This window comes from Gekko japonicus, unplaced genomic scaffold (genome assembly GCF_001447785.1).
Source record: "Gekko japonicus isolate JY-2015 unplaced genomic scaffold, Gekko_japonicus_V1.1 scaffold2587, whole genome shotgun sequence".
Taxonomy (NCBI): Eukaryota; Metazoa; Chordata; class Lepidosauria; order Squamata; family Gekkonidae; genus Gekko; species Gekko japonicus.
In genome coordinates, this window is record NW_015172085.1 from 196,510 (window position 1) to 210,732 (window position 14,223).

Here is a 14,223-nt window from a genome sequence, read left to right on the forward strand (position 1 = left end):
AATGAGCTATTATGCTAATAGCCTGTTAGATATGCTAATTAGCTCCTGCAGCTCTTTTTCTACGAAATGACCCCTACTTAAATAATTAAGTCTTAATGAGGATGAAGTTGCCCAACTTTAAAGTCCAGTAGCTTCCAAAAAACTAGCTGAATCTCCCTGATGCAGTGGACCATAAATGGAAAAATTGCTATTTTATGTACCTCCCCAGTCTTCCTCTGATCTGTTAAGCTGGTACAGGCAAGGAGATAAATCTCATAACTACTGAAATCTGCAGGCCTGAGTTAAAGGAAACTTCATAATAAGAAAAGCACCACTTACAATTATTGCATCTTGACGGTTGCCCCTTTAAACAATACTCATTAACCCTCTCTGCTGATTTGCCAAACATGCTGTGCCCACAACCCAGACAAGATCAGGCATGGAATAATGGTGGCTAGTTTTTTCTTCAAGTGGCAGTCTTTGATCTCCCAAGGAGCAGAGTTCCCAAGGCCCTTGCAAGCTGTAGGGGGATGGGCTATTAGGGGTGCTTCCACTGGAAGGCTCAGTGGAAGCGGAATACTGAAAAGGCTCAATCTACACATGTCACTTTAGCTTATACGTGTTTTCAAAACGTTCCTATTTAAAGTCTGGGTATGTTGTGAACGATCTCCAAAGAAAGTCCACTTTCCTCATTTTCTAGAGTGAAGTGAGCCATTAATTTATTTTTTGGCAGCTATTTTTGGTCTCAGGTGTCACAATGGGTCTTTGTTATCCAGGGCCAGCTGGTTCCGTTTGGTCTGTTACTTTGATGTCACAGATTATGATGTAATAGATACAATCTACTATTTTAGGACAATGGAGAAACACTGTTTTTTTTCATTCCAAGACCTTAAAGAAACTAAATAAAAGAGAAAGTTTTATGTATTTATACTAACGACATTTGTGTGACACTTTTTTGGACCACGTCAGTTGAATGATTGGGGATGTCTAGAAATGGGAGGGAAGTACTCTCTGTCAAAGCTAATGAACTGGAATGCTATCCATAAGAAAAGACAACCTACAACATTTAGTGTTTATCCAAAATAAAAGCAACAGGGTACATTTCATCTAAACTAATATCATATAAATATCTGTGTACAGACAAGTTACATATGTTTGTTTATTTTAAAGATTTATACCCCAATCTCCAGATGTTGTCCTGGGATTTCAAGTAAGCAGTCCACAGTGTGTGTCAAGGGACAAAACAATAACAGTTAATGGTATGACTCAGCAGTTTACAGGAAAATGTGTCCTTTGTTCTGCTGGACATACATGTATCTGAGAGACACACATCAGAATTCATCTCGAATGGGCTAGTACATAATTTTGTCACATGCACTGCAACATTTCCCCTGTTGCAATGATAAAGACCTTCCTTACCTTGTATATCTGGAAGATACTTCTGGTATTGGTCCACTTCACTGCTAAAAATAGCAAAAGCTAGCCTCTTGAGGAGCATGGCTCGCTGTTCCAGTTCCACATCTCGATTTGCAAATAAGTTGAGTGAGCTGCTCTGAGCTACAGCTACACGGGCTAAAAGGAGAAATTATGCAATAATGAACATTCTTTTAGTGAAGAGAGGTTTGTTGATTAAGAGCATTATTTAGGCTACTTGATTCAAGTGGATTCTACCACTCCAATCAGCTAAGTAGAAGCTTTCCTCTGGTGCAAACAATCTTCCCCTCAAGGAAGACATGCTTCCTTTGGAGAAAGACTTCTCACGTGGGAGGAAGACTCAGCACTTAACTGAGCAGAGACATAGCATCTAGTCTGCTATAACTAAAATGAATTTGGTCAGTGGACAGATTCTATAGTCCCTGTATACATGTTAATATAGTTCTTTTAAAAAGTGGTACAGTAAATTCTTGCTGTGTGAGGCTAATTATTTTCACATCAGCAATAAATTTGGTTTCTCTACTTCCAGCAAGGCATTTTTGAAAAAACAAAGCAGACCTTTGAAATCAAAATGAATTCACTACATTTTCATTTCAAGTGGTTCCATGACCTGCAAAAGGGCTTTATTATGTCTATGCTCCCGCCCCCTCCCTCCTTCCTTATACCAGGGCAGGCAACCACCTCTATCAATTCTCTGCAGAGCTGAGTTATGCATTGGACCCTTATGCTAAAAGTAAATCTCCCAATAGGGGTGTGCAATTTTTTCCCCCTTGGTATTTTTCGGCTCGGGTCTACTGGACCCAAAAACATTCCAGGATACCCAAAAAAAAAAACCCGGATCCCAATACTTGTGAAGTATCTGGATCTGAGATTTTTCAGAAATACTGATTATTATTTTTTTGGTTCAATAGACCAAACTGAAAAATACCGAGGGGGGAAGCAGCAGCAGCAATACTACAAAAAACAACGGAGGTGGCTCAGCTGGGGCTCTTGTGGCAGTTCCTCTAAACCAGACTGCCTAAAAGAGCCTGCAAAGCAGCTAATCCCATGAAGACAACTCATCCCACCAGCTCAGCTGGGGCTCTTTAGGGTGATCCGGTTTAAACCAAACTGCCACAAAGAACCCGCAAAGTAGCTGATCCCATAAGGAGAACTCTTCCCGCCAGCTCAGCTGGGTCTATCTTGGGCAGTCCCATTTAAACTGGACTGCCCCAAAGAGCCTGCAAAGCAGCTGATCCTACGAGAGGAGAACACTTCCTGCTGGCTCAGCTGAGGCTCTCTTGGGAAGTCCGGTTTCAACTGAACTGCCCAAGAAAGCCGCAGGTGGGGAGAGTAGTCCCTTCTTCCCCAGCTCAGCTGTTTTGTGGGCTGTCTTCTGCAGTCCCTTTAAACACCCCTTGTTTAATGGGACTGTGGAAGAACACCCAAAAACAGCTGAGTGGCAGAAGCAATCTTTTCCAGACCCTCAGCTGGTTTTTTTTTTTGGTTTTTTTTTGGGGGGGGTGCCCATAATTTCGACAGTAATTCCCAAATATATATGGGATTTTTTTCAGAGTTTTTTTTTCGGTTTCTCCCAAAAACATCCCAGATACATTTGGGATGCCAAAATATACACAAAAAAAATACCAATAAGGTGTTTTTGGGGTATATTTTCAAATTGGGTAGATCCAAATGCACACCCCTAATCCCCAACTTTTGCAGTCCATTGGCTGAAACAACTGGAATCATTTTCAAAAGTGCATGTAACATTTTAAAATCTTACACACAAAGTAAAAAGTCAGCACTCACTCATCAAATCCCTAAATGTGGTTTTGTCGTGGGTCATCAAATTATCCATAATTGCTCTCCAACTAAAAGGGCGGAAAACATCATTGTCATAAGAAAAGCATGACATTTGTGCTGTCATTTACACTAAATTATTCATGAGCCGAGTCATCTTTAGATAGTAGCCTGAACTCAGAGAGAAGGAACCAAAGTTGCAAGTGGCAGGTACTAATGGGACACCTCTTAGCAATTGTGCCAGAAAAAGCAACTCCAGCATGTATGTTAGTACCCTTTAAGAACCAGGCTGCTGTTCCAGCAACCACAGACTGAAGAAACTGGAGGTGGAGCTTGGCCAGGCAAGGAAGAGAAAATATTACCTTGGCTCTGTCCCAGACAGTTGTCCTTTTTACGAGCCACCCTGATCTTGGACTTCGTGGGATGGATCCCATCTAAACTCTGGCATGGAATGTGACTTTCTTACCTCCCTTCTTCCACTGCAACCTGAAATGCCCCCCAAAGTGCTGCTCCTAGGAGATGAAGGACCTCCAGGAGCAGCCTGGGGGGGGGGGGGGCGAAGGTCTGCCATGGCAGGGGGATAACTGCTTCCCTTCCTGCACATGTGAATCTCTTCTGCAGGACCCAATCTAGAATTGTGCAACTACATCATCCAGGCTCCCAATGACTGCCTAGAAGATATGTGCATGCCAGATGGGGAAGGTTTAATAGGCTTTTAATGATTTCAAATTATATGTGTATGTTTCTTTAAATGGTTGGTAAGTGTCAGAAGAACAACGGGGGGTGAAAGAGGGAGGTGAGTGAGTGAGGTGACTGGTTGGCGACTGAGAGTGTGTGGGCGGAGCTAGGGGTATGTGTGTGGACAGAGAGAAGGTAGAGTGTTCAGTCTGAAGTTGAAAGTCTGAAGTCAGAGGTCAGCAGCTGTCAGTTGTGGTCAATCTACACAGAGTCTGAGAAGTAGTCTTCTAACTAGAATCATATAGAAATGCTGTGAGAGGCATTAAGATTCTAAATGAGGAAGAAAATATACTTAAGGGGGCATATTAGGAAAAATCTAATACAGTCAGAGTATTTTAAGAGTGTGAGGGGAAAAGCTGACAGAGACCCGAGTAAAAGGGAAAGATTCTACTAAGCAACTCAACAAAACATCTTGTAACTAATAGGCTTCTTTTACCAATAAAGTCCTAGCTTGTTTACTGTTGACCCAGAATCTTATCCTCAGAACCACATAGTCCAACGAAGGAGCCTTAGAGCTTGAGCAAAATACTGTGGGAAAGGTTAATTAAAGACTGGAATTCAATTCCTGGTGGCAGCGATAGATACTTTGAGTGAGAGAAAGAAACAACAAGAAATTTAAAACGACATAACACCTAACCACAGAAAATTAGAGAGAGGTACCGTCACACGTTTGGTAAGGAGATCAGGTGGTTGGCTATGAGAAGATGGGCTCATGAAGGGAAAGACTGCAGAGTGGTGGCTGAATCCAGAATTGGGGTGATGTTGCAACCAGATGGTGGGCTCAATCAGTGGCAGCATCATGTCATCTAAAAAGTCTAGGTTTTTAAACGAGATGTCATAGGTACAAATAGCAAGAAACCTTACTGATTAACACAGGAAGCATCCATCTGAAAGAAGCTGGGATCCATAAATAGGTCAAATGCTTCCTTTTTCCATGCTCTTCTCGTGTACTGATAGCCACTCAGACTGCTCAAGAGCTGAACGCAGGCTCGGTAACTGGGCGCATTATGGGCACTGAGAAATGGAAACCAACCAAATGTGAAATGATTTAAAATAATGAAACTTTAAAATTCTTGCTAAAACCCCCCAAAAGGCAGCAAGCACACCAGGTTCCAATCAACTCCACATTATTCTGGCCACGTGTGGAACACAGAAAGGACACTGGGCTTTTCCATCCCCTGTTGACTTCTGCGGGAAGTGAAAACCACCAGCCTTTCTTCCGTGTGTATACAATAGCACTGTTCCCTCACACCCAAGATCCTTTGAACCCAGGCATCTACTCTTAGAACACCTCTAATAGCTAAGGCATTAGGGGAAGCATTTAAATTCTATCTTGTATGTCATGTACCACATTCATTCAAGCACCTCAGGAAAAATATATGTGAGGCGCAGCATGGGATGAATATTTCTTTTTACAAGGAAGGTTATGTTAGTTACTAAAGAAGAAGAAGAAGAAGAAGAAGAGATTGGATTTATACCCCGCCCTTCACTTGGAGTCTCAGAGCGGCTTACAAACTCCTTTCCCTTCCCCTCCCCCTCCCCACAACAGACACCCTGAGAGGTGGGTGGGGCTGAGAGAACTCTGACACAAACTGCTCTTTTTCAAGGACAGCTGTGCCAGAGCTTGTGACTGACCCAGGGTCACATCAGCAGGTGCAAGTGGAGGAGTGGGGAATCAAACCCGGTCCTCCTAGATTAGAGTCCGCACACTTAACCACTACACCAAACTGGCTCTTATCCCTTATCCCAGTCAACCAACAGGTAAACAGCAGAGCACGTGTTCTTCCCCCCTCTCCTAAAAACTACTTCAGAGTATTGAATTTTATTACAGTGCTGTACAATAATACTTCATTTATACCTTCCATGTCTCCCCAACAGGGACTCAAAATGGCTGACATTGTTTTCCTCTCTTCCATTTTATCCACATAGGATCCCTGTAAGGTAGGTTAGGCCAAGAATGTGTGACTGGCCCAAGGTCACTCAAGCAAGCTTCCATGGCAGAGCTGGGATTTGAACCTGGGTGTCCCAGATCTTAGTCCAACACTCTTAACAATAACTTCAAAAGCAGCACTATATTCGATCTTCCGCGTTATAAATGGAAATAAAATGTCCTGGTTTCTTTACAAACTGATTGAGCAATCTATTGTAAGTGCATTAAGCTTTATTCCAAGTATGAAATAAAGAGGGTACCTGTGATTACGAAGGTAAGGCACAACATAATGCATTATATTTACAAGGAGCGGAATAACTCTTTCCTTTTCATCACTGTAGAAAACCATATCCAAAAGATGTGCCAAAACCTGAAAAAGAATTTTTAAAAACACCACACAAATTAAAGAGGCAACAGCCTAGGAGCGTTATTTAAAAGGACTTTAAAATATTTTAAAGGATCTTACTTAAAAAGAGATTGCCCAGATCTCACCTATGCTGACTTGAATAATGTTTAATTTCTAACTTAGCAGGCTCTTTCAAATATCCACCTCTTACTTAAACAGAAGGACTGTTTTAATTTGACAAAGTCTAGGTATAGGACAGATGGTGAGGATGATTCCACTTATTGTCCTGTCAATGCTAGTCAACAATAGTTATATACCTACTGAAATCATGGTATTAGCACTGATCTCCATTGAAGGTGCTGCTCCAGTGAAGTTGACTTCAACATTTCTGTTCCACTAACGATTTTGCCTTCCCTCCAATTAGCTAGTGGGAGGCTCTACCATTAGCAGAATGGAAACATTGGATCCTCCCCATAATCTTTATTTGTAGTTCAAGACTGAACCCACAAATGTGAAAAGCTTATAACTCAAATTCCAGAGACTATCTACTGCCCTTCAAAGTATTATTATTTATTCAATTTCTGAATCACCCAATCCCTGCCCCCACAACACTTAGCTCCCAGATTTCCACCTCACATCTTGTCAGAGACATGCTCGCAATCTGTCCGAAGGGCTAATGTTACAAGCCATACCAAGAAGAGAAAAAGCAAAATCCAACAAGCAAAGTATAAACTTCAGCAATGAGTGTATGACTACATAGGTTAGTGCATGGCTCCTTAGCAGGAGGTGATTCTGCTATCAAAACACTTAAGTAAAATAGGTATCTTTCATTTTTCTGTCCTGTGTATCCTTACATAATATAGAGAATTGTGTTCAAAAGCTGCTTAAAGGAATGTTTACCTCAGAAAGCAATGTTAGGGCATGAACACTATATACTGATGGAGTTATACTTGAGGTTTCCATAGCCGGATACAACATATCTAAATAAAAATAAAATTAAAAAAATGAAGAGGAAAAATCTATCCAGAACTTGCATACTTTGTGACAATATCTGTTATGCCATATTTTAGAAACTGCACATTTAAGAATTTGCAATATATCAAATAAGCCAGCACTGGAATGCATTCTCAAGATCAAATCCTATCACATTTATCCAGACACCTGTCATGTTTAGTCAATAGAGAAATTTGCCTAATCAATCCCACCCATTCCATTTTTCATGTTCTTTCTCCAATGAGTGGTAGTTCGTCTTTCCTCCAATTAATCCTCACAACAACCCTGTGAAGTGGATTAGGCTGAGTGTGTGAATGACTTTGCCCAGTGTCACCCAGAGAGATTTGTGGCAGAGGGGAGATTTGAACCTGGGTTTCCCCAATCCATGATGCTACATATAGAAGCACGACAGGATTTGTATTTGACTATATAATGTATTACCCCACTGAGTGCTAAGCTCAAGTAAAAAACAACTCTAAGATGTGCAATGATTTTACTGACAAGGTATGCTTATAGCTCAGTTAGAACATTCACAAAACCTTTATTGTGTTATCTACTGCCATAGCAGTAGCATACACAAAAACAGTGTGCAGACAACACACTTACTGTTGAGCAGCTGGAGAAGGGCCTGGCCGTGGCTGCGGCGGCAACAAAGCCTGGAAGCTACCAGCAAGATCAGCCATGATGGCAGAGCACAGGAGCTGCTCTGAGCATGGCACCAGTGGGGGGGGGGGGAGTCTGGGAACTGCTCTGGGCCCGGCCATGGACGCAGTAGATCATGGGAACTGCTCCTAGCCCAGCTGCGGCAGGAATGGAGCCTGTGAGCCACTCCAGGCCCACCAGCAGCATAGCGCGGCAGCCACTCCAAGCCCGGTCACAGTGGCAGCAGAGCCAGGCAGCCCCTCCTGGCTCAGAGCAGCTTGCAGGTGCCACTGCTGCTGTGGCTGGGCGCCAAAGGAGTTGCACCAGACAGCAATTGGGGGGGGGTAGTGAGATTCCCCCCCACACACAATGAGTTTCACCGGCCCCCCCACTTGTAATGATTATAAAACCAATCAGGAATGTCAGAAAAACATATTTTGTACATAGCGGCTCTAGCCTCAACACTGTCCATGTTGAACAGCAATTTTAGAATTTTAAGACATCCTGCTAATCTGCTGCTTGATGGGGAAGGAGAACTTCAGCTTTTTAGAGCTTACTCAGGTATGGAGTATAGACCAGAAAGTAAGTAAGAAACTATCTGTAAATAACACATATGCATCAGGGAGAAAGACTGTAATCTAGTCTTCTCTCTCCTGTGCTAGAATTCTATATGCAGGGAGGATTCAAAAAGGTCATCTTTCACCTGGAGTCTGAAGAGGCACACGCCTATCTACTACCTTATTCCACTTGCAGGATCACACCTCAATGAAACTTTGCACCAGATACTGAATCAGGGAAAGAAATCAACTATGCAGGACCCATTTGACAGCTCATCTAGTTAGGGATCTGCACTCAAAACAGTAGTTTTAGTTGGATTGTGGAACTGAAGTTAAGTAAGAGGATTGCTACTGCACAGCAAGAAATCAACAAAAATAATTTTTAATTCTGGATGGAGAGGGAGATCACCTTCAACATCAGACTCCAAATTGTTTCCATCAACCATTATCTTGGGGGAAGGCTTAACTTCTAAATTTCGTCTTAGCCATGTTGTCTGTTCCAAGGATGAGCCAGCAATTGCCCCAATGGCATCTACTATCTTGTGGGTTACATCCTAATGGAGGAAAAACAGCAGAAACCATGGAAAGATTCTTGCATATAAGAGAAGGAGAAATTAGTTTTCTTGCAACATTTCCTGAAAAAATCTCTACAAGGAAAGTTAATAATGTCAACAAGGGCACTGAATGGACTACTGCAAAGGGCTCAACTGATGGTATTCAGAATCCTTACCAAATGGATACAGTAAATCTATCGCTGAAAAGACCTGACTCCTAGCTAGTTTTTCCACTGGTAGAAGACACTTGTTAACAAAACAGAGTGTGTGTTATTTTTTTTACGACCCCCACTTCCTGTTTTGCCCTCCATGCTTTTCCCAGTGGGATACACTTTTAGGAAGCCTAGCAGGCTATGGAATGTATATGTGGGTGTCAGAAAGTTCACCTGCACGAATACCACTCCACTGTGCTAAACTGGATCCATGCCACAAACACTAAAAAGGTGCAAAGATTAAAAGTATCAGAAACCATCTGGAGTTAATTTATTTTTATTTGCTTTCAATTTGCATCCCGCCTTACCAGTATGAACTGGCTCAAGGTGGCTAACAATGATACCTATACACTTGAAGAATTTGTTTTCAAAATTAAGATAAAGTCCCGCTGGGAAATAATTGCCTTTTTATTTCTTGATTAGTAAAATGCAGGCTGACCTGAAAGCTGGTTGTACAAATGGGCACACATATCACACAGTTTGTTATCTTTTCTCAAACTCTACTGCTAGGGGAAAGAATACAGACAGAGAGTGCTACTTGTACAAGTCCATCTGAGTAAGACATTCAGTCCACATGTAATGCATTTACAGGGCAAATGGGAGAGAGGTACTCTCACTGCAAGAGACAGCTACACTTTGGAAGCTATAGATTTAAAGAGTATTCCTGGAGCAGTTCAATTAGGGAGCACTGCTCCAGGAGGTGGAGGACAGAGGGTCAAAGAATGGGGCCTGTAGGTTCAGTCACGGGAAAGTAAAACAACAACAGCAACAACACTTGTCTGTTCTCTTTCCCAGAAGTGTTATTTTGATCCCTTGAAAACCTGATCAACCAAGTTACTTTTACAAACATGTGTGGCATGAATTATCACACATGACGAGAAATTTAACCAGTAACTGATATGTCTGCTATTGAGATAATCCTGGTAAAAAGAAATACAGAGTAACTCAGCACAGTACATCATGACAACTAACCAACAAATGAATCAGGTACATGGGTCACATATTATGCATGCCGGAAGATACAGAAACGGCAAAAAGAGAAGAAGCCACAGTGTGCTCTCCCCTGAGAGGTCTCTGAAGTTAGGGAGGTTAAATGAATGGATAAATGAAGTACTTATATGAATGTGACTGTATTTGGACACACAAGTTTCACAGGAGACACTACTTATGGTGCTTGCAAAAGACACAACTGTATAGTGTTTGCGTGTCTATATATCTATATGTATAGATCTCTCTCTCTCCCTCCCCCACACTATCACTTCCCAATGTTTTCCCTACCAAATCTCACCCCAGTTTTCTATGTGGCTGATTTGCAGTGATTTTGGGATCTTTTATCACCATTGCAGTGTAATCCTTTCAGGTGGGAAGCACTAAAATGTCACCTGGGTTAAGGTTTGACTTGTGATGCTCTCGGTGATGGTGTGTACCCCAATACCTCTTTCAAAATCCAAGTATCTGCTATGGAATTTCTGCAGCTATAGGGGAGTCCCTTTACAGGTTTCAAGGTCAAATGAGGTGAAATTTAAAAGCAGTTTGTTTGTGAAGTTACAGGGGTGAAAGAAGGGGAGGAATTTCTTCCCTTGACTAGTTCAATACAACATGTAGCGCACAGCCACTACTTTCAATGGGAAAAAGTTTTTCAGCCTTTGCTAATTAAAGCTCGTTGTGACGGCACTTAGTCCCTCTCTGAGGGGCTGTTCCCTAGGGCACTCAAGGAGGCAGTGGTATGCCCTCTCCTAAAAAAAACATCCCTGGATCTGGCCGAACTAGCTAATTATCGGCTGGTTTCCAATTTGCCATATTTGGGCAAAATAATGGAGAGGGCAGTGGCAGTTCAGTTGCAGGGTTTCTTGGATGACACCTCCGCATTAGATCCCTTCCAGTCTGGCTCCCGACCAGGCCATGGGTCAGAGACAGCACTGGTCGCCCTCACGGACAACCTTCAGAGGCATCTGGATCGAGGCGGTTCGGTGGTGTTGCTGCTGTTGGACCTGTTGGTGGTGTTTGACACCGTCGACCACCAACTACTGATCCACCACCTCGCTGACACTAGGATTCAGGGGTTTGCCTTGCAGTGGCTCTCCTCATTTCTTCAGGGTTGGGGACAAAGGGTGGCCATGGGGGAACAGCTGTCCTGAAGGCGCCCACTAGTTTGTGGAGTGCCCCAAGGAGCAGTGCTTTTCCTGATGTTATTTAACTACGTGTGCCCCCTTGCCCAGATTGTCCAGAGGCATGGGCTAGGATGTCACCAATATGCGGATGACACCTAGCCCTATCTGTTGTTGGGTGGCCAGTCTGACTCTAGTCTGGAAGATCTGGACCTGGTGTTGCAAGCTGTGGCTGGTTGACTTAGATTGAGTCGACTGAAATTGAATCTGATGAAGACAGGGGTTCTGTGCCTAAGTCGGAATGGCCCGAGGGCAGGGATCCCACTCCTGACCTTCGATGGGGTGCTGTTGCCGCCAGCGCTGGAGGTTAGGAGTTTGGGAGTGCTCGTGGATCCCTCCTTAACAATGGAGGCCCAGGTAGCAGCCATTGCGAAGTCAGCCATTTATCATCTTCGGCTGATTAGGCAGCTGGTTCCCTTCCTTGAATGCAATGACCTGGCAACAGTGATCCATGCAATGGTCACCTTAAGACTGGATTACTGTAATGCCCTCTACATGGGGCTGCCCTTTGTCCCAAATCTGGAAGCTGCAGCTGGTGCAGAATGCAGTGGCCAGACTGCTGCTGGGTTTCCCCATGCGGGAGCACATCCAGTCTGCGTTAAAAGCACTGTACTGGCTGCCCATAGCATACCAAAAAGGTGCTGGTTCTTACCTTTAAAGCCCTTTATGGTCAGGGGCCTACATACCTAAGGGGCCGCCTTTCCCCAGAGAGCACTACAATTGGGGTCCTAAAATTGTTTGGCCCTTCCAGGCCCCAGAGAAGCCAGGCTGGCTGTGATGAGGGCCAGGGCCTTCTCAGTGGTGGCTCCATATCAGGCCCCTGCGAGACCTTTTACAGTTCTGCAGGGCCTGCAAGACGGAACTCTTGCACCAGGCCTTCGATTAGTGAGCCTCACAATATGCCAATAAAGGTCTGTGTAGGTGTATGTTTGTAGTGAGCCCTGGCCCCAATATTAACATCATCATTAACAGCCTGTACCCACCGATATGACCCAGACTATGATGTTAGATGAGTGTATGATTTGTCAGATGTTGCCAATTCCCACCATCGCTTTACGATTCATACTACCACTTTATGTAATGTTTTTACCTCTTATTTATTGTGAGTTTATTCAACTTCCTGTTTTATCTGTTTAACTATCTTTGTGTAAGCTGCCCTGAGCCTGCCCTGGTGGGGAGGATGGGATATAAATTAAATAAATAAATAAAATAAGGTAAAAAAGGAGGTGAAACTGACAACCCTATTGTCAGTTCTACTTACTTCCCTCCACAAAACAGAAGCCGTAATGGTGAAGGAGCTCTGGGGAGAAAAGGGGTGAGGAAGCAAGGCTCTAGTTAAAGGGAGAGTCTATTTTCCCCTCCTTGGAACAGCAGCAGTGGTGGGCTAAGGAGAGAGGGATGGATGAAGATCTTCCTCCTCCATAAATAGCTGTCTTTACTGAAATACTGCCTAACTTACAATGAACAGACCAGTGCTAGGATAGCATTAACCCCCCCACCCCAATTTCTCTTAGACCACAGAGCCTGTGTGTAAGAGTTGCCGTAACAGAAACAACAACACTAATAAAACATGACAGTCAGGTTCGTGCTTTAATCTTTTAAAAGGTAGAGTAACACAAGTAACTGAAAATACAATTTCTTACCTGAAGATCTCTTTGGTCCTTCTTATTATCCAAAGTGGGGTTTTTCATGATAAATTCATTTAAAACACTTTAAAAAAAGGAAACGTTTATATAAAATGTTGCATAAATAAGGGAGAGCAAGGCAAAAAGGGAAAACAATAGCAAAGGTTTAAAAGAGGCTCAGAACATGCCTAAGAGTATGCATGCCAGAATTTGTCTAATTCCCTGATTTGACTGAAGCTTCTCATGTTCTGTTGGAGGCCACTCTATAGGGTTAGCCCAACTTTGGAGTGGTTTTGGGGACATCTCCACAAAGCTCCCATGTATATTCAGAAGGCCCATATCCAATTTTTGGATTCTGAAATCAGTTTGAAATACCATGGCTCATCTCTCCTTATACATAATCTTGTTTTGGGGTGGCAAGATTCCATGCACTCCCTCAGCCATTGGCCCATCAGCTGCCACTCAAGAGTACTCGTGTGCCATTGGCCGGGTGCTGGGTCTGCTCCTCTTCCCTGCCCACTCCCCTTTCAGCCACTCTGCCCTGTCAGAATTACTTGCATATGGCTTTCTCTCTTGACGAAGACGCTTCTCCTGCTTACCTCCTGTGTGGGACTTAACTTTTCCCTCAGTGGCTGTTGGTAGGTGTAACGAAATGGCAGTTACCTGTGTTTGTAAGCTGGCTACCGTCTGTGTGGTTGTTTGTTTAATATGTTCGCCCATAAGGTTTAATTGAGCTGTAGTTCCAGAGAGGAGCTTGCAGGGGTATTACTCACTGGGTTGAATGGGGCTTCCTCATCTGCTGGCCTACAGTTCCCAGCTGCCCCAAGGCCAAAAAGTGCAGAAAAAGAGAGACTGTCCCAAGGGGCAGGGCAGCATCAATACAGACTCCAGCCACTCCAGGGAGGAGGCAGTCTTCCTTCTATAGGAGATTAGGAAACGCTCCTGCTGCCTGTGCTGACGAGGCTGTCCAGGCCACAAGCCACAGATGTGGGGGAATCCTGGGAGGCAGCAGAGATTCAACCACTCCACAGTCGGCTGGACTGCGAAATGAATGGAAGTTTCCCTGCATTCTTGGGCTTGGCCTGAAGCAGAGCCAGAGACCGGTCCAAGGAGAGATCCTATCCTGAGTCCACAACCTCCAGAGGTGGAGAGTATAGAGAATTCAGGGCTATTTTTGGGCAGGAACGCACAGGAACGGAGTTCCGGCTGGCTCCCAAGTTGGCCACGCCCAGCAGGAACTCATTAGCATAACAGGCCACACCCAAC

At 43.7% G+C, this 14,223-nt stretch overlaps 1 protein-coding gene across 1 annotated transcript in view; it reads right to left on the bottom strand.

The window, feature by feature from the left end:
* Nucleotides 1–14,223, bottom strand: part of DOPEY1 (dopey family member 1) — a 56,753-nt gene that overhangs the window by 5,112 nt on the left and 37,418 nt on the right. The window contains exons 19-25 of the mRNA XM_015420900.1: nt 12,976–13,042; nt 8,808–8,952; nt 7,107–7,186; nt 6,121–6,230; nt 4,795–4,944; nt 3,202–3,263; nt 1,399–1,551 (exon numbers count right to left, since the gene is read on the bottom strand). Coding sequence (XP_015276386.1) covers nt 1,399–1,551; nt 3,202–3,263; nt 4,795–4,944; nt 6,121–6,230; nt 7,107–7,186; nt 8,808–8,952; nt 12,976–13,042 — 767 coding nt within the window. The remainder of the gene's footprint in view (nt 1–1,398; nt 1,552–3,201; nt 3,264–4,794; nt 4,945–6,120; nt 6,231–7,106; nt 7,187–8,807; nt 8,953–12,975; nt 13,043–14,223) is intronic.